The sequence below is a fragment of the Python bivittatus genome, unplaced genomic scaffold (assembly GCF_059951505.1).
Source record: "Python bivittatus isolate LINGU-HERP-01145 unplaced genomic scaffold, Pbiv_v1 ctg000980_np1212, whole genome shotgun sequence".
In the NCBI taxonomy this organism is placed as follows: Eukaryota; Metazoa; Chordata; class Lepidosauria; order Squamata; family Pythonidae; genus Python; species Python bivittatus.
In genome coordinates this window covers 14,782,914-14,801,376 of record NW_028277125.1, presented here as the reverse complement: position 1 = coordinate 14,801,376, position 18,463 = coordinate 14,782,914, and the positions used below count along the sequence as shown (strand labels likewise).

Sequence of the window (18,463 nt, the reverse complement as noted above, 5' to 3'; positions counted from 1 at the left end):
TCGCTTTCAGATTTTTTAAAAAAAACTTTTTAACTCAGAATCTTGAGGTATAAATATGCTTAATAAATAAATAACTGTATACAATAATGAGATCAATGAGTTAGGAATTCAACAGTTGTTTTCAACTACCGGTGCATAGCCATGACAGCCCACCTTAGCTTTGTGACCACTGAGTCCTCCCCACAGCCTTACATACCTGGCTGATGAGAATACCTATAACAACAGCCAGCTGATTCAGGGATCCCAGAGCTCCACGGAGAGCAACAGGGGCTATCTCTCCAACATACAGTGGAGCAAGTCCAGATGAGAGTCCTGGGCAAACAAAAACATACAAACAAATTGGGGATCTGACTGTAGCATCTTAATAGTAAGAACAATCATTTTCTCAGCTATCTTAAGAACACCTTTAAAATATGAAGGAAGAGCATATTCCAAAAAATAAATAATACAAACTTAAAAACTGAGGACTTCTATCCCTTTCAAGAATCTTGATGTTTCAATAAAAAGACAAATACTCCTTTAAGTCAAGTGCAGCTCTTGGTGACTTCATGGGTACATCCATATAGTTCCTTGGCAGCACTATATTAACTTCAGCTTCTTCTATCCAGAACATGGCACTGATGTGGGAAAGAAAGTGTTTTCAGATGCTGGCCAAATTCAGAACTCTCTCAAATGATTTTATTTATTTACTCTTCCTTGGGTGCACATGCCAGTATTGCTCCCTACCATTGCTACATTGATTCTGGCTTTCATAAAGTCCTTGTATCTTCCAACACTTAACCTCTAGGTGCATTTGAAATGCTCTACTCATCTTGAGCCATGCTAGAAGGCAACCCATTGCCTAGCCCTCTTCTAGTGCTTTGGTATGATTGTTAGGTTATAGGTCTGCCCAGTTACCCATAACTGACTTGAATGCAAGCATTAGTTGTAAGGTCCCCTCAGCAGATGGCTGTTGGGTTTACACCAGACACTGTAGTCAGTTCCTATTGTAGTCTTCTCAACCATCGACAGCTGTGGTCATTGCTTGAGGTAGCTGGATGTAGATTCCAGGTCTCTCAGATTGCTCCTCTACTTTTCTGTCATCTCTTTATACTCAGATTTTTCTTTCTTGTTTTGTTCATGCCATGTCACATGCTGATTTCAGAAGCCAGATGATAGAGAGCATGTTTCACCAAGAGGAGATCCCTGGTTTGGTCCCCAGAATAACCAGGGAAAGCCTCAACCCTACAGAACAACTGCTCCCAGTCAATGTTGACAATGCTGCCTGTTCCTTTTTCACTTGCAAGCAATCACTCAAGTATTTGGGAAAATCTGAGGAGAAATGGTCTACTGAGAATCAGCTTTAACTTACCACCATGCAAGCCTGTCAAGATTCTTCCAATAATTATCAGGATGTGGGAAGGACCAAATTTTGCCACTGCAAAAAGTATATTCCCAGAGACCGCAAGGACATTCACCAGTAGCATGGCTCTTACTCTAGGATAAAAGGAAGAGGTATTCAGCAAGTATCCAAAATGATTCTTGATCTACTAGAGGGTGTCAAAATTGTAAAAGCACTTCCATAGTAGATAAAAAGCTGAATGTTGGTGGATAGGTAGCCCATTTTTGTCTTTCCATCTCAAAACCCAGACAGGGTTTTTTTTCACAATCACAGCTAGCACTAACCTGGGTCTCCTTTGAAAAGGCTAGCTAACCTTGGAAAAACTGTACTTCTACTGTGTTAACTAAGTCTTAAGATGCTGCTGCTGTAATCCATAAAGAGGATTTACACCTGCACTAAGCCATGATTTGTTTAATTGGCTGGGTCCATATTTTGCACAAAGCCAAAATATATACCTTAGAAACCACACAACCCTTAAATGGACTTACAAAACACACCCAAAAAATGTGTTTTTCCCCATACTCTTCTGTACAGAAGTAGTCTTCAGTGGTGGAGGCACATGATACAGCTGCCAGAAAATAAAACATGGATTGACATTTTGCTATTATGCCTCTCAGAAGAAGAGTCATCAGGTGCCTCTGTAGCTCAGCTGTACTGCACTTCATATATACCCATATCCTCTTCATTCCCTTAATCATGGTTGCGTCCTATTACATTTACACAGCCCTGATAAAGTGCAGGCTGTATCATTGCTTTGATTATTCTAATAAAGATGAAGTGTAAACGCCTTTCAGCTTCCTATCATTTAAACCTTACTCCTCGGGCTGATAAATTCCCAGAGGCATCAGCACAGATTTTGCTCTGTCATCCTCTTTTCTCATTAGAGCTGCTATTCTTTTCCTCCTACCCAGTGTGACACTTACATTGTTTATTATTTTATTTCCAGTCTCTGTACACTGTCTGCTTCTGCAACTCTAGGAGGCTTACCATATACAGAACTAAAAAAATTTGTTTTAGAAATCCAACATGAAATCTGTTGCTGTCCTAACTGAAACTCTTCCACTCCCAATGCCCTGCAGAAAGTGTTTATCAACTTCCTGAAAGACATAAGAGTGGCTGCAGGAGGTATGCTGTTTCGGGGGGGCTGCTACTGAGACCCTTATTTTCCGGGCCCTACTCCCCACATCACGCAGTGCGGGCAGCCAAGCATCTTCTCTGGGGTAATCATTTAAAGGAGATGCAATCCACCTGAATAAGTTGGTCCTTAAAGTAACAAGAGCCCAAATCAGGTAGGCTTGTATAGGTAACCATCAGTGCCTATTGGGAAGTAGAGTGGCTCCTGTAAAATAGATGTTTCCTGCTGAATCGGCACTCCAACATCAGAGGAAAAGCAAGTGCGAGTGGGAGAAAGACGGCGTAGAGTTAAGCCCTGATGGGCAACAATTCCATTGATTGTTCCCAGTGTCTAAAATATCAGCTTTGTTCATATGGCCTCTTTGTTGATGATGAGAAACAATGACAGTGCAGCTTTAGAACTGGCAGGAGAAGAAGTGTTATCAGAATCAAACCCTGCTTGATTTTATTTTTTAACTGTGACCCCACAACCTAAATCTGTTGGGTGATGCCCATCGGATTTATACTAATGCATATCATATGCTTGCATACCCTGTTAGAAGTGTAGCACCCAATCAGCACTATGAACTATAGCACGAAAAATTGCCTATTCTCTCCTTTATTCCAGAGAGATTACGCTGATCTCTCCTTTGTTCTGGAGAGATTATGCCAACCTGGATCCAGCATCCAGCCACAGTTTCCCTCGCAAAAGCTGTCTTACTAGCCAGCAAGCCAGTAAGACCTCAGCTCACCATGGCGCTCAGATGAAGACTCAAGAAACTGACAAACAGAACATGAAGACAACTGACTTCCCTGTTCTTGTTCTCAGGTTTTGGAAGATAGTCATTGATATATATTATCTCAATAAGCTACTTCATCTTTAGCATCAACTAAGCTAGCAGCCATTAACCTATTTTATGGAAATGATATAGGGATGGAGACATCCTTTGCATCAAAAGGCTACACATCCAGTCCCTTGCATCTCCAGGAATGTCTGGGGAAGATCCTCAGCCTGAAATCCTGGAGAAAGCCTATCCTGCTTGATTTTATTGGACAGAAGTCACTGGGAATAGATGGTTCCATAACCATCCAGGCCCTGAGCAATATAGAGTTTTAAAGGTGACAACCAGCACCTTGAATTGCACCCAGAAGCTGACCAGTAACTAGTATAGCTCTTGAAGTAGAGATGTTATGTTGCAGTGCCTGTCTTATGAAACAGCAAACCTCCTGAGATTTGAATATTCCTGACCCTGCCAGCCTTTTGTAAAGCCTGGAAGACTTGGTTCTTTCCTCAGGCAGTGGGCCAGGATGCTGTGTGAGCCCATCTTTCGAGATGTGATTGTGTAAATGTCACACAGAGCAGGGTGTTTTGTTTTTGATCATTTATTGTTTTTAATGGATTGTTAGATATCCAAAATCACATGGCAAATGGCTGGCCATATAAATAGATTGAGAGAGAGAGAGAATAATGTTTTCCCATCAGAACATTAGCAGCTGTATTCTGGACCCCATGAAGCTTATGGGTGGTCTTCAAGGGCAGCCCCATGTAGAGTGAGTTGCAACAGTTCAAACAGGAAATAACTAAGACATGAACAGGAGGCCCTTGGTCTAGGAAAGGTTGTAACTGGTGCACCACATCCAACTGTGCAAAAATTCTTTTGGCCAAAGCTGCCATCTGTTCTTGGAGCAGGAGCTGTTTCCAAAAGCACTCCCAAGTTCTGAACCAGTGCTGCATGGGGAAGGGCAAACAATTCCAGAACCAAAGATGGTAAGTCCTGGGACTCAAAGGGTGTCTGTACCCATTTACCTTCTGTCTTGCTGTGACTGAATCTGAGCACCTGTTCTTCTCCATCCAGACCCTAACAGACCTCAGACCTCAGAACAGCCTTTTCCGTGGCTGCCCCTAACTTATGGAACATCTTCCCCTTAGTGATCCAGCAGGCCCCCCACCCTCTTAGCATTCTGAAAGACCAAAAAGACCCAACTCTTTACCTAGGCATTGGGGTAGAGTGATGGGAGCCTGTAGATGGTTGCTGGGGCATTCCAGGAGGATGATTGAGGCACTGGGTTTTTTAGTTTGGTTTTATGGTTTTTGTGGTTTTAAGGGTTTGTAGTTTTATTGTTGTTGTGAGCCATCCAGAGTTGTACTCTAAGATGGACAACCATACAAATATAATGGATGGATGGATGGATGGATGGATGGATGGATGATAGGACCTCTACCATATTTTATATTTGGCCTGGAATCAAGATGTATAGTTCGGTATCATCAGAATACAAATGACATCTGACCCCATGTCAATGAAGGATCTTCCCAATGGAGGTGTTTTATGAGATAGCCTTATTTATTAGTTTCCTGATAGTTCAGGAAATTACTTTGTGTTGTATGAAGACCTCCTGCCATTCATTTTCCTGGACAGACACATAAGCTCTAGTAGAGAAAGGTGATATCCTCTATAAACATCTAACATCTTATCCTTTGGGTGTACGAGGAGAATAGAATTAGCGATGCTTCTAAGCTTGCTGTAGGAACCCAATGAGACTGAGAAACCAACGATAGTCTGGTTCCATAGTGGAAACGGATGAGAAAGTCAAGTGACATCCTTATGGAAATCCTGTATTATAGTACCAACCTGTATTGTGCCTGAAGCATTAAAGATGTTCCAAAGTCATTCCTTTTGTTTCTGACTTACCAAAGTTTGAATCAGATTTGGTTTTTGAAGTCTACATGCTTAATGTAATCATTTTTAAAAGGCTCATAATAACTCCTAACTAGCCAACTGTTCCTCCTAATGGTGGAACAGCAATTGCAAATCGCTCAAGCATAAGGATGTGCAAAATCTTGATTTGTTATATTGCTTACCTTGGAACAGCAGACCTGCCACAATATCACAGGGTCATTCAGTATACACAACATATTTAAACAGGTCAAGTAAAGACCTAGCAGAAGCATTCAAACAACATGCAAAACATTGTTAGTACTTTCCTTGCTTAGATTTTTGTGATCTAGCTCATTGTGCAGTCTCAGCCCATTTGGTTAGTTCAAGATTCAATGTATTGTGCAAGTCCAGAAAATAATCATGTTGTGTGAACACATTAGGCCGAGCCTCTTGGCAACTGAATGGAGAAATGCTTACCATCTTGAACTACTTCCAACCAAAAAAAAAAAAAAATTGTAGCCCTTCTAAGGATATTCCAATGATCTCCTTGACCATGTCTCCCCTTCCTTCCACTTCCTTTAATTGTACCAAGCTATAGCCTCATAATAATTTGTGCAGTGTGTAAGTGGTGGTCAGGACCCAATAAGAATTATTTTCATTAACTCCTAATTCACATAGGATGTCCATTTTATTTTTTCTAGCTACATATGAAATCCAACAAGGAAAAATGATCCTCACCTTGGCATCTTTTCTCCAATCCAGCCCACAGTGAAGGAGGAAACCATTCCTCCAACAGCAAACATAGACACAGACAAGGACCAAAGCATCATGAGTGTTGGGTCTTTCAATACCTCATCAATCAAAAAAGCGCCAGATGGATCTTTAGTACTTTGAATGTTCAGGACCTTTGCATAGTGGGTCATTATGATCTGTGTTGACAAAAGTGTATTAGTCATTTCACTAGTTATAAAACACTAGATTTATTCAGACACTGTCTGTTTCACAACCTGAATTTACCCACCAAATATATACTTGATAAGGAACAGCAGTCAAGTCTGGATCTCTAATAGCTAACCATACCTATACGGTTTGGTTTATATGTTTCCAAATCTGTATTTAGCCCCCTTCAAACATAATTAAAATTGGTAACTAGAACATAGCAATGAAGATCACAACTAGTATAAGAAACATATCAGAGTGTTACCTATCTCAAGTAGCCTTTTGTCCAGTTATCTAAATATATGGTGCTAACCTATTCAGGAAAAGGGGCTTTGTGGTTACATGCAGAACAATACATGTTTGTGCTGACTGGGAGTTCTCATCCCTCTGTCTGCTGAAATTTTCCCACTAACAGCTACATTTTAGGTGTACATGAAAAATAGCTTACCAGAGACCTACATGCTGGAAGAGATTGGCAACACTTGATTGCATTTTGTCCTTTTATCTTTCCCAAGCAAGTCAATGTCAAATTGTGGTTTATGGCCCTAGCTTCTTCAAATCAACCTGGGTTAAAACTAATTGTAACTGTTAGGGCAGATGAAACGATACTGAACTGAAGCTGGGAGCTGGTGCATTCAATCACTCTCACACAGCAAAGGAAGAAACAGTAGGAATAAATTGGTGCACGGATGCAGTCCTAAACTTTGTGTTACATTAGATCCAAGTCAATTGTAGGGTTCATACATTTTATACTGCTTTGGCTAATGTTGTATGTGGAAGTGATGCTTTTTGGATATCTCTTGTCCTTGAGAACAGGTGCTCAAGATATCACAATCGTTAAGGTGTCCATGGTCAAAGGACTGAGTCCCAAATATGGAGTATGATATTAATGCAATATAAATAATCAGATTTACTTGCCTGCTGTGGAGCATTGATGACTCCAATACAATAGCCATACTGGAAAAAACCCAGCACTGCAGTAAAAACTGAGAAAAATAAAGTACCAGTGACATCCTAGGAAAAGAGCAACAAATGAGAGTATAAGGTCACACTGTGCTTTTCCATCACAGCAAATAGAAGAAGAAATCAGGTGTGCATTATCTATTTCAACCCTTTGCTTGGAATTCTTTGAAAAGCTATCAAAGCTGGTTTGAATGATGCCTCTAAAGATTGCCAGGATTCACAACATCAAACAATAAGGAGCAGCAACTTCTTAAATCAGGAGTATTGCCATATTGTATTAAATATGCAAAATATGTGGAGGATATCAAATCCATTGCTTGCTACAATTTAAGCATCACATAGGCTGTGGCTTTCTTGATGGGGTGGGTAGGAGTATTATTTTAATTTGCAGGGATTTGTTCTAGATTCCAGCAAAGGACAATCCACAAGGCTATCAAATTGCAGATTCATTAAAACCAGATTTCGCTGCTGTACACACACTGAAATAATTGTGTGACTGCATATATGTCCATCTGGGAACTCTACTTTCTTTTACATACTAGTGTAGCTCTTTTTGAACAATTGGTGAACATTTTGGAAAGAAAACCAGGGTAGCATTTGACTTGCATGAGTTTGTTTAATTGTTCCTTGCAGATCTCAGAAAAATCTCACATTCGTACATCAGTGAGGCTCTTTACAAACAGTCAGATAATTGTGTGGAACAATTGCAACCAGGGCCATTATGTACATTCTAGAGCTCTACTCATTGTATATGTGTGATAAATATGCACAAGGCCTGATTAACCCATCAGACTGGACACAGCCCAGCAGCTGTGACTTGTGGTTCACTAAGGACCAATACTTTAATTGCCTAAGAGGAAAGTAATAGGGAAGTTGTCAAGACCTGCCAAACTGCCACACACAATTGGTGGACATATTTGGTGTAGTGAGTTTCAAATCGCTAAAAGCAGGGACCATATGCTGGTGGGAGGGACCTAGAAAACTTATACCAGTTAGAGAAAACAGCATAGAAATGTGATGATTGGGTGATGAAGCTGCCAATAAAAGCATGGCAACACTAGGTACCTCCTCCCAGTATATATTGCAGGAGGAAATATTTCCTTTGCCCAAATGTTGAACAAATGATTTTGCTGACCTGTATCGTCTCCATGCTCCACCTAGTCATGTTACATCAGAGTCATAACAAACTCAAGAAGAAAAAGAAAAGTGTTTTTATACCAGACATCACACATTAAAAAAAAAAAAAAAAAAACAGGCAGAGCTTCAATCACACTGTTGCAACCACCATCTTGACATTTTTTTACTATACCCTGCTGAAACCAGAAAAGGGGTTACCAGTTGCAATAAGGCAAATAGATCCTGTAAAGATCTTCCAGAGTATAGGATTTTATTTAAAGAAAAAACAATGATAATAAGGAAAAGGTACTCATAGCCAAGAGGATACATGACAAGGAGTAGACAGATAGGTTTTGTTAGGACAAAATGGTATTAGGTGGCTTACTATGTGCCTATGGTATTGAATAGGACTGAGTAACTTGCAACCAATGGGTCAGTATTGTATTTTTATTATATATACTTGTAAATTCCTAGGGTCCAACAGATTGTGGTGGTATATGTGTTCAATAAATTATCTTGCCTGTTTTTACTGGAGACCCCAAGGTCACCCTCATGAAATCCAGGGGGCTGCAGCAAATAGCAGAGGTATGATTTTCTGCAGATTTTTCTCTCAAATGGGCTAAAGGTATCTATTTTGTTTAACTCCCTACCCCCCTCAAAATGGGATAAAGGGCCAAAACCTCTGGTCTCACCCACTCATTTAACATCACTGTATCACTGTTACCCTCTGCTGCCAACATTTCACTTCAAAAAAAGAGATCCCAACACCCCCCCTTCAAAAAAGATAGTTCATCTTTGATATGGAGACACCAGAAGTCTGACCTTTACGTCATATCTGTCTAACTGTCCATCTGTCTATCACATGGATTATTGGTATATGAGGCTCTTCCTTATCTTTAAACTAGATTTGGAATAGATTGTTGTCTAAATAGAGGGAACTTTCTAATAGAGAAATGGCCTCTGTAAAATAAGGCACAGGAATACCCAGTCAACATGCCAAATTGGTTCTGAATCAGGTAGGAATGGTAAAATTTTCCAGCTGAAGACTATTAAGCTCCCGCTCCAAAGCCTTTTCTTTGCTCTCTTGCTAGTCCGTACCTGACCTCTTGATGTCTACCTGAGGGCAGATCCTTCCCCACCCTCAGCAATTTTCTCTGACCCTCTAGAGGTCTGGTGTGATCCTAAACAAGAAGGTGCCAATAAAACCCTTTGTCTCAGATTTACCGAAAAGGCCCCTAAAACTGTTTCCAAACATTGCAAGAGAGGGAGAGAATGGGAATTTAATTGAGCATTTATAAAAACACATTTTGAACTCACACACATATACACATACATTAGAAGTGTGTGAGGGGGCTGTGGTTCGCCTTAGTGAAGCCCTTTCTGTTATGGAGGCTACATGATTTGCCTTGTCAAGGTGCTTTATATTGACCTGAAGTCTCATGTGGCAATTCCAATAGCTGGCAGAGACACTCAGTTTGCAATTGTAGAAGGCTTTCCTGGTACTGAACCTGTCAGATGAGGTCTCCAAGTGAAACTAAGCAGCTACTTCACTCTCTGACTTGGTCATATCCTTCTTTGGTCTTTTCTGATGTCAAATCAGTACATATGTTGAATAAAACATAGCAGTTAAGAAGTAGACATGATGTTGAATTAAATTCCTATGTTATGGAATTTGACATTTTGTGAAGAACTCTGTCACTGTTGAGCCTTGGGTTTGGCAAAGAGAAATGCTTGATGTTAAAGGGTGGATTCAAGAGATGTGTTCCCTGTTGATTTTTGAAATGTCTTTATATTTTAAAAATGAGAAGCTGGCATAATATGTTTCTATACAGTCTAGATTTAATAACATGCTTAAGGAATGAACTGGATTTATATTAAAATTATATGGATCCCTGTTTTCTTCGGTTCATTTTAATCACAATTGCATATTAATTTAATTGTTGTATTTTTTTTTCTTACCTTTATTATTATATTTTGGTTCTTATAGTTCTCTCTCTTTCTCTTTCTCTCTCTCTCACTCTGTCTATGACACTTCACTTTGAGAATTGTGTATGTTTGTGTGTATATGTTGCTTCATGAAATAGCTTTGAAGGAATAGTTCACACAAACCTTTGTGGAACTGAAGCACACCTTTAAAGTTTTGCGCAGCTTGAACACATACATGCTTCAGCTGATCGCAGCACCCAAACAACCTTGGTTGATCTCCCAGAAGCTAAGCAGGGTTGGAACTGGTTAGTACTTGGAAGAATGACCATTAGGAAATACCAAAGTATAGTCTGCTATATGTTAATAAATTGGTATAGTAACCAATTGTTATTTATAATCAATTATAAACATCCAGGAGACAAATATCTTGATAAAATTAATAATATAAGGTACGGAACATAACTATGATCATATGTAGAATTCCCCAACGTGTTGCTGCCCATGAGCTGGACTTTGACCCTCCTCATTCCCAGTTGCAGGGATGGTTGGGAATGATAAGATTCCAGACGTCTGAGGAGCGCCAGGTTGGGTAATGTCCTGCATCATGGGTTGATCATGGCTCATAAGGGCTCCATGAATTTCCCCATTATTTTAGTAATCCCTGCTTATCCTTTATTTGAATAACTCTGTGTTTGCACTACACAGTCAATGTATTGAGAAATTTTAACAGCGTGCCCCACAGCTGAAATAATAACTCATGGTTGGGAAAAGGGGCATAAGACTCTTAGGTCTAGGCACTATATTCCCTGAGTTGCATCATCTGCTACAAATAAGCTATTTCTTCTGCGTTCATAGTGCAAAGTGGCATCTGATCCAGTCCATATGCAGCCATGCCAGATGCCAAGATTGCCTACCCTTTAATGAAAGTAAATTAAAATTGGATCACCAGCCCACCAATCTAATAAACTAACTGATCAGTTAAGTTGTTGTAGGCATTTAGCTGCTGCCTTTTCTTATGTTTCATGTTTGTAGAACTCACAATGACCAGCAAATTGGTTTTAGCTCTATAATTGCTAGGACTAAACAAAACCATGGCAGACAGTAGCAGATTCCGTCCCAGCGATGACTTATTCTACATTATTTTACTCTCACTAGTGGAATATACCACTGCTAGACAGGGAAACCATATTATGATTTTTTATTGCATTTTTATTCCATCCTTCCTTGAAAAAGGATGTAGCCCATCTGCATTATTGTCCTTTTTTGTATTTATTTATTTTTATTAGAATTTTTAAATACAAAAAATGTATAAAGAATCAAAGGAAAGATAAGGAAAAAAAAAGAAAATATAGAATTATGACTTCTACCTTTCATTCTGTTAAGTAGTGACCATCTTACTCTTTCCCCTCCCTCTTTTTTTCTTACTTTGTAATTCCCTTCCCCTTCCCTTTTAACCCTTTTTAGTCCCCAAATCTGTAAATCATCGATTCAGTCTTTTCTTCTTTCAACAAAAAGTCCATATAAGGTTTCTAGTCTTTCAAAAAGTTGCATCATTGTCCTGATAAGAAGAAGGGGGTTCTGTCATGTGCCAGATGTCAACGCATCTGGGTTTATGCAGCCACAGTTTCCTATTGCTTTCATTTATTTATTCATATATTATTTATTTATTAACAATATGTTTATACCATCGCATTAAAAACTCCAGGTGGTGAACAGAATATCTCAAACAGCAATTTCTCCAAGAAAAAATAACACTAAACTAATAGCAAAAACCAATGTAAAATCAGATGGCCCTCCACTACCCTCACTAAACATTAAAATAATAGAAAGCCTACCTAAACTGAAACAGTTTCAGAAGCTTTCTGAAGGCCAGAGTGTATCTTGGGGGCAGTGTATTCCACAGAGCAGAGGCCACTACTAGCCCCCATCCTACTCAGCTCACATGGGGTGAGACCTTAAGCAGACTCTCTCTGATCTGGCAGGACAGACAGAATAATTATAGACAAAGTAATTTTTGTGATCCCTTAGGAGCTAACAGGTTGGATATAGAATAAGCTTTTATGGGTGAGAGTCCTCTTCATCAGAAATGGCATCAATTTGTTAGCTGACGAAGTACCAGAAGACACTTTCATTGTTAGCTACTTTGCAGAATAAATGATAGTAATAAAAAGTGCAATCCTATGCTATGTAGAATAACGGCTTAAAGGGGGTTAGAAATGGAAGTGATGCTTCAGTTGATAGAGAGGAGGGTCAACTGGTGGGAGTTGCATATGCTATTGGAAGTCTCTTAGCTCAGCAAAAAACTTGGGAATAGGGTTTCTTCTAGAATCAACAAATAGATATTTCAGGATGGCTTAGGAGCCACAAGGTGCAAAGTTCTTTCATTCGTCTGACCCATCCTGAAAAAGTGACTGCCACCGGTACTTTGGTTTTGGCAGGAAAAAGACATCTCCTTGCTAGATATATCATCCCCATTCACCAAATTTCTTCTTTCATGTCCAGAGTAGAAAGCACTTTCTGTCTCTTCTGCTACTGCTATGTACATAAAAGGGTTAAAGTAGAATAAATAAGAGCCACCCACAATATTGTTTTCAGTGGCTCTAGAAAGTACTGTGCTTTTGATATATAGATATAGAAAATGTAGATTGTTATTTTAAATCCTCTGCCCTTTTATCTTTTGTCTATTTTTCATGTCTCTCTTTCTCCCTGTGTTTACCTGCCTTTAGACCCTTTTTTGCCAGTTAGCTGTTTTTGATGTTTGTTGATGTTTCATAAATGAAATCATGACACTTGATGTTAATTGCACCTTCCTGTGGATACCTTTGACTGTAATTATGGTGAATTTCTATGGAGTGTTCTGGAAATAATGTTTAGGTTGGTGTGAAAGAGGCATTTCCTTGTTATTGAGATTGTTTTTTTAATACAGGACCAAGTTCATATAAGTCCAATTTTTCTAACAGTTTGGGAAGGAGCTAGTGCTTGAAGTCAAACTCCTCTACCTCCAATAGTATAAACACCACATCTCACAACTATTACTGACCTGTCCTTTCTAACTCTTGACTAAACAACTGAAATGATGAAATGGTGGGAATGAGCTGGTACAGTTATCCCATCAGCCTCCTAGTTTTGCCCCACCGCAATAGTGAATCACTGGTTTGTTGTGAGCTTTACAGGCTGAGATAGGATTTGGAAAAACTCAACTCCTTACATCTCTCCCTATATGTTTTGACAGAACATATAAGAAGGAAAGGAAACCATATGACCTCTTTGTGAATATCTCATAATATAACTGGCCTCCATAGGCACACAGATGTTTCAGCATGGGAAGATGTGCGAAATTTTAACTCTACTATATTCCTTCCATCCCTCCTTACTGGGAAATTGGGACTAGCCAGATGTCTGAGATATATGTAGCATGTAAATTTTAACATAGTACAGTTTCTCATACATATACACACTTTAAAAGGAGTATTAGTTTTGTACCTCTGTAACTGCCATTTTTCTGCCGTTGGTATCTCTCCCACAGAATTCTGGGTCCTGGAGTTTGTAAGAGACTAAGAATTCTCTTAACCTCCTCCATCATAACACACTCATTGTGAGGAAGGATGGAAATGATAATACACATTCCAGCTGTCACCATGTAAACTTAACAATATTTGCTGGTTCTACTCTCTGGGTTTTTGGGAATAGCCTTGTGGGGACTTAAAAGATGTTCAGTGTGTGCTATCGCAGAGTCAAGACAATAACACTAATAATATAATAAATGTTTCACTCTGTAAAAGCTTATGAGACACCTGGTTAATATTTTGCCGAAATCTACCTTGCAACTTCTCAAAAGTTGTCTTGCCCTATGAAAAAGGAATTTGGTTTTTGACTGTATTCTCAGGGTATTTGAGAGACATACTGTACGTCAAAAAAAAAAAAAAAAAAAAGGCATTTCCCATTCTAAATGTTGATTGGATTAAATTTGCAAGCTGATAAAATCCTGAACTGTAATGCTGAACTGAATGGATTCAATTCAGACCAGAATCAGTTAGGGCAGTGTTGTCCAAACTTGGCCACTTTAAGATGAATGGACTTCAACTCCCAGAATTCCCCAGCCAGCATGGCTGGCTGGGGAATTCTGGGAGTTGAAGTCCACTCATCTTAAAGTGGCCAAGTTTGGATAACACTGAGTTAGGGGGAAAAATGCCTGTGTGCAGAAGTCATGTGAGTGGATCAAATCTATTCATAATGGGATCATTTCAGCCATTTGAATCAATATGCCAATACTGAGTAAAAACCTGATTCAGTGGGGTTATTCTACTGAGTGGCTTTCATATTGAATCTCCAAACTGAATATTTGTACACCCCTATTTCTTGCAAATTTCTGTAAGTTTTTGAGCTTATTTTATTTGGAGGTGCTATTGATGATGGGCTTTTTGTTTTCGCTGACAGGAATCCGTCACTCTGATACCTCCTTGGCTGACCATCCTTCCCAATCTGAGAAAGAAAAAAGCTAATGGGAGGAGCTAACCCCCCCCCCCCGGCTTGCACATGCTTCCCATTGGCTTTAAAAGAAGTGTGAAGAAACAGGGATCACAGACGGAGATCACAGGAGGGATGAGTGACAAAATCAATTCTCTTTCACTGAACTGAAGGAGCATGGTAGGAAAATAACTCCAGGTTGGTATTGCTGCCAGTTGCTAACTATTCCTCAAGGAACTGGCTGGAGTAAAGTATTGCACCTGTTCTTTACACAACGTCTTAAAAATATTAAACAGGAGAATGATTTTGAAAAAATAATAACTTGCCACTCTCTCCAAATTTCAGCTCCCTTTGGGGTCTCTCCTAATCAGAGATGCAGAAATATTTATTGTCAGACTCAACTTTTAGATGGTGCCCTGGGATATACGCTCCAGAAGGAAGCCGATCCAAAGACGCAGGTGGAACCAGAACAAAGCTAAATGGGATTGAATTCAAATGTAAATCCCCTTAAATTAAAAGATATCCATTAAATCAGGGTTATAAAGACTTGCCATAGGTTTAATTATTTCTTCCTTCTATCATATTAAAAAATTCAATTTGATGTTGACATATGGAGAGGCTCTGAAGGCTGAGCCCCAAACTAACAGGTGGGCTCTGTTATAAAATAAATTTCATGCTTCATTTATTTATTTATGTTTATTGTATAACGTTTTTATATCACCACTCTGTGACACTTCGCATCCTACATACTGTATATTTATTGCAAATGAAGTCCCACTATATCCAGTGTGGTTCACTGCCTAATAAGCATGCAAAGGGTAGCAGTCTTAGCATGGGCATCGTAATCAGCTTCATGTCAAAGTTAAAGCTGAAGCATTGATGGGGTTCATGGCAAAAACACAGGTAGATCTAGAGTCTTAGCACATGCAGTGCAGTTCATACCGTCAACCAACCTCTGCAAAGAAATAGTCTTAGAAATTCTGGAAACAAAGTCCAAAATCACCTAACTTCTCCAGCTAGATAAGTGCTATGTTTTAAAGTCAGGTTTATGATAACAGAGAATCAACAACAACTGGAAATGGCTCCTTTACACCTTTATTTAAATGTACTTGTCCCAGAGCAAGCTATAACAAAAGCTGCTGGCAGAACTGAACTTCCAGGTGGCATTTAGAGGGCCAGTGCAAGAAAGGAGAACATTGTCACAAGAGGAGTAGGAAGGATATCCCACCAAATCAGAAACACTTGAGATGTAGATCCCCATGATATCCTAGTCTGTACTGTTCCCAAAAAAATGGACACTCAACAGCTGCTTTAAAATACAAACCTAATGGCCAGGTTCTGTTTGTTTATATATTTATCTATTGCTTCAAATTATAGCCTTCCTTTCTGCTTCATTTGTGGCTAACCTGGAGAGAAAATGTCTTTCCTGCATAATACTCAGGATGGGCTTGAAACTAAGAATGTGGATTAGACTCACACGCCCATCTTCCCAACAGTTAAGTCCAACGGTACAGGTAGTCCTCAATGTACGACCATTCGGTTAATGACCATTCGAAGTTACGTCAGCACTGAAAAAAGTGACTTACAACTGTTCCTCACACTTATGACCATCACAACGCCCCTGTGGCCACGTGATCAAAATTTGGGCATTTGGCAACTGGCATGGATTTATGATGGTTGCAGCGTCCCAGGGTCACATGATTGACATTTGTGACCTTCCCAGGGGGCTTCTTACAAGCAAAGTCAATGGGGGAAGCCAGATTCGCTTAAGAACCATGTGATTCACTTAATGACCACAGCAAAAAAAGGTTGTAAAATTGGGCATGACTCACATAATGACTGCATCCTTAGTGACAGAAGTTCCAATCCCAATTATGGTCAAAGTCGAAGACTATCTGTATTCAATAATACTGATTTCTGAGTAAATATATTTACAACTTTACTGCAATCCTACAAAGTTATACAACTGGCTTTCCAGCTTGCTAACATCCAGTTATGCTGGAACAGATGAATGCTCAGTCAACATGGTCTAACTCCCATCATACTCATCCACTGAGCACATTGGTAGAAATTTTAGTCCAACTGTGTCTACTTATTGATGTTATATTTCTATATCAAATATTTTTTTCTTTTCTACTTTTGCTTGTTCATTCACTTTTCTCTCTTCTTTTCTTCTTTTAAAAATGATTAATAAATAAAAAAGAAATTCCAACAATCTGAAATTGATACATACATTTCCCTTGATGTAAGCCCCACTGAAATCAATGGTTTTTTTTCCCCTAACTAAACATGCATACGATTGCACTGTTAGCAAATTTGGATGGATACTTTAAGTTTTTAAAGCAAAGAATAATTGTCCCAAAAGTTGTAGAAAGCTTTTACTGATGTCGCATTTCAGTTTTATGAAGCCAAAGAAGTAAACACAGTGTGCCGGCTTGGGTTGTATGAAAACATTCACAAGAACACTCACCAGAGTGAACGTTGTTGTGAAAAGAGTATGTGTGATAATGACATTCATAAATTCTCTAAAGGCAGCATTCTCAGTGTGAAAGCTATTGACAACATGTTTTATTCAAAACAGATTGGAAAGAAGTCAATGTATTCTATCGATGCAAGAAAAGAGCTGATTTTTCCAGTTCGGTAGCTTCTAGATTGTAATTATGAATACGTTCTTCCCCTTTCTTTTAATTTTTTCCACCTCAGTTAATATGACTTATCTCAGTAATTAATGAGACTGTAACATTGCCCCCATTTACCTTGAAGTAATCCTCAGTGGATACGTTGGCCTTTCCTTCTGAACATCCATGTATAAGCCATGCTTAGGGATGCACTGCAGGATTCTGCACCTAATTAAGATGCCGGGCATAAATCTTGATTTGGAAGTCTAGTAAGATATCTTGTGATTAGTATTACCTTCAGTAACCGCTGCTTAGGTTTCACCGTCTTCGTTGTGGTTCTTTTCAATGGATCCATGAATGCTGGTAGCCACTTGCGCAAAAGAATTGTGCAAAAGATGAGTTTCCAACCTTTATTAGATTTGTTGCTTCAAGAGCTGGATAGGCATAGTTGATCATATGAAATCCCCAGGGAAAGGAGGAGGAGGAGAAGAGACAGTTGGTGGCAGACAACATGAGAACATTAGAGGAAGCTTATTTGTAGCCACTGGTAAGGATATAATTAATCAACTCAAATGTTAATGAAAAACCAAGCATTCTGCAGCGTGTACCTTCTCTCCACACCAATTGTTTATATAGAGAAGGTGCAAAGGCCAAAGAAGTTTGTACAATGATAAGCCCACCAAAATGAGCTGAAATGTTTACTAGGAGTTTATTGCATTCTGGACATGGAAATAGAGGAAGTCCTCCCCTAACTTGTTGTCCTGATATGCTGGACTCCAACTCCAAAATACTGAGACAATTTCATAGGAGATGCCTTTTCCAAACTGGTGCCCAGAGAAGTGTTGGGATTGCAATTCTCAGATTCCCATCCTGGCTGGCCATCGTTCTAGGGGCTGCAATCCCAGTTAGATAGTGCCAGATTTTTGGCAGTTTCTCTAGAACAATAGTTCTGATTTTTTGCTCCTCTAATTGAAAGTTGCTGAGTGTTATTTTTCTTCTATACATCTTCTATACATAACTTTTATATTAATAATATTTTTCCTTAAGCCTAGTATCACTGTCAAAGCTAATTTTGTATAATAAAAATAATGGACCCAGCATTAGAGCATTATTAACCAGTTTGCTAAAAGGACATCAACCAAAATAACCTCAGTTTCCATTATCAGAAAAAAATAAAACAAATTCAGGCCAAGTACAAATATTCTTAATTGTTCTGGAATCTTTCTCTCTCTGTGTGTGTGTGTGTGTGGGGCAGTTCTATACAGATATAGTGTGGAAAC

The 18,463-nt window shown here is 39.1% G+C and overlaps 1 protein-coding gene across 2 annotated transcripts in view; it reads right to left on the bottom strand.

Annotated features, from left to right (window-relative positions):
- SLC2A2 (solute carrier family 2 member 2) overlaps nucleotides 1–18,226 on the bottom strand; it is a 38,908-nt gene extending 20,682 nt beyond the window's left edge. The window contains exons 1-5 of one of the 2 annotated variants that reach the window (XM_025172947.2): nucleotides 17,479–18,226; nucleotides 7,012–7,107; nucleotides 5,893–6,083; nucleotides 1,352–1,476; nucleotides 197–312 (exon numbers count right to left, since the gene is read on the bottom strand). In XM_025172947.2, the coding sequence (XP_025028715.1) occupies nucleotides 197–312; nucleotides 1,352–1,476; nucleotides 5,893–6,083; nucleotides 7,012–7,107; nucleotides 17,479–17,538 (588 nt within the window). In that variant the 5' untranslated portion in view covers nucleotides 17,539–18,226. Of the gene's footprint in view, nucleotides 1–196; nucleotides 313–1,351; nucleotides 1,477–5,892; nucleotides 6,084–7,011; nucleotides 7,108–17,321; nucleotides 17,436–17,478 lie in introns of those variants that run through there. The other variant, XM_007421581.3, reaches the window with a different exon arrangement.
- Between the last annotated feature and the right edge of the window lie 237 nt (nucleotides 18,227–18,463).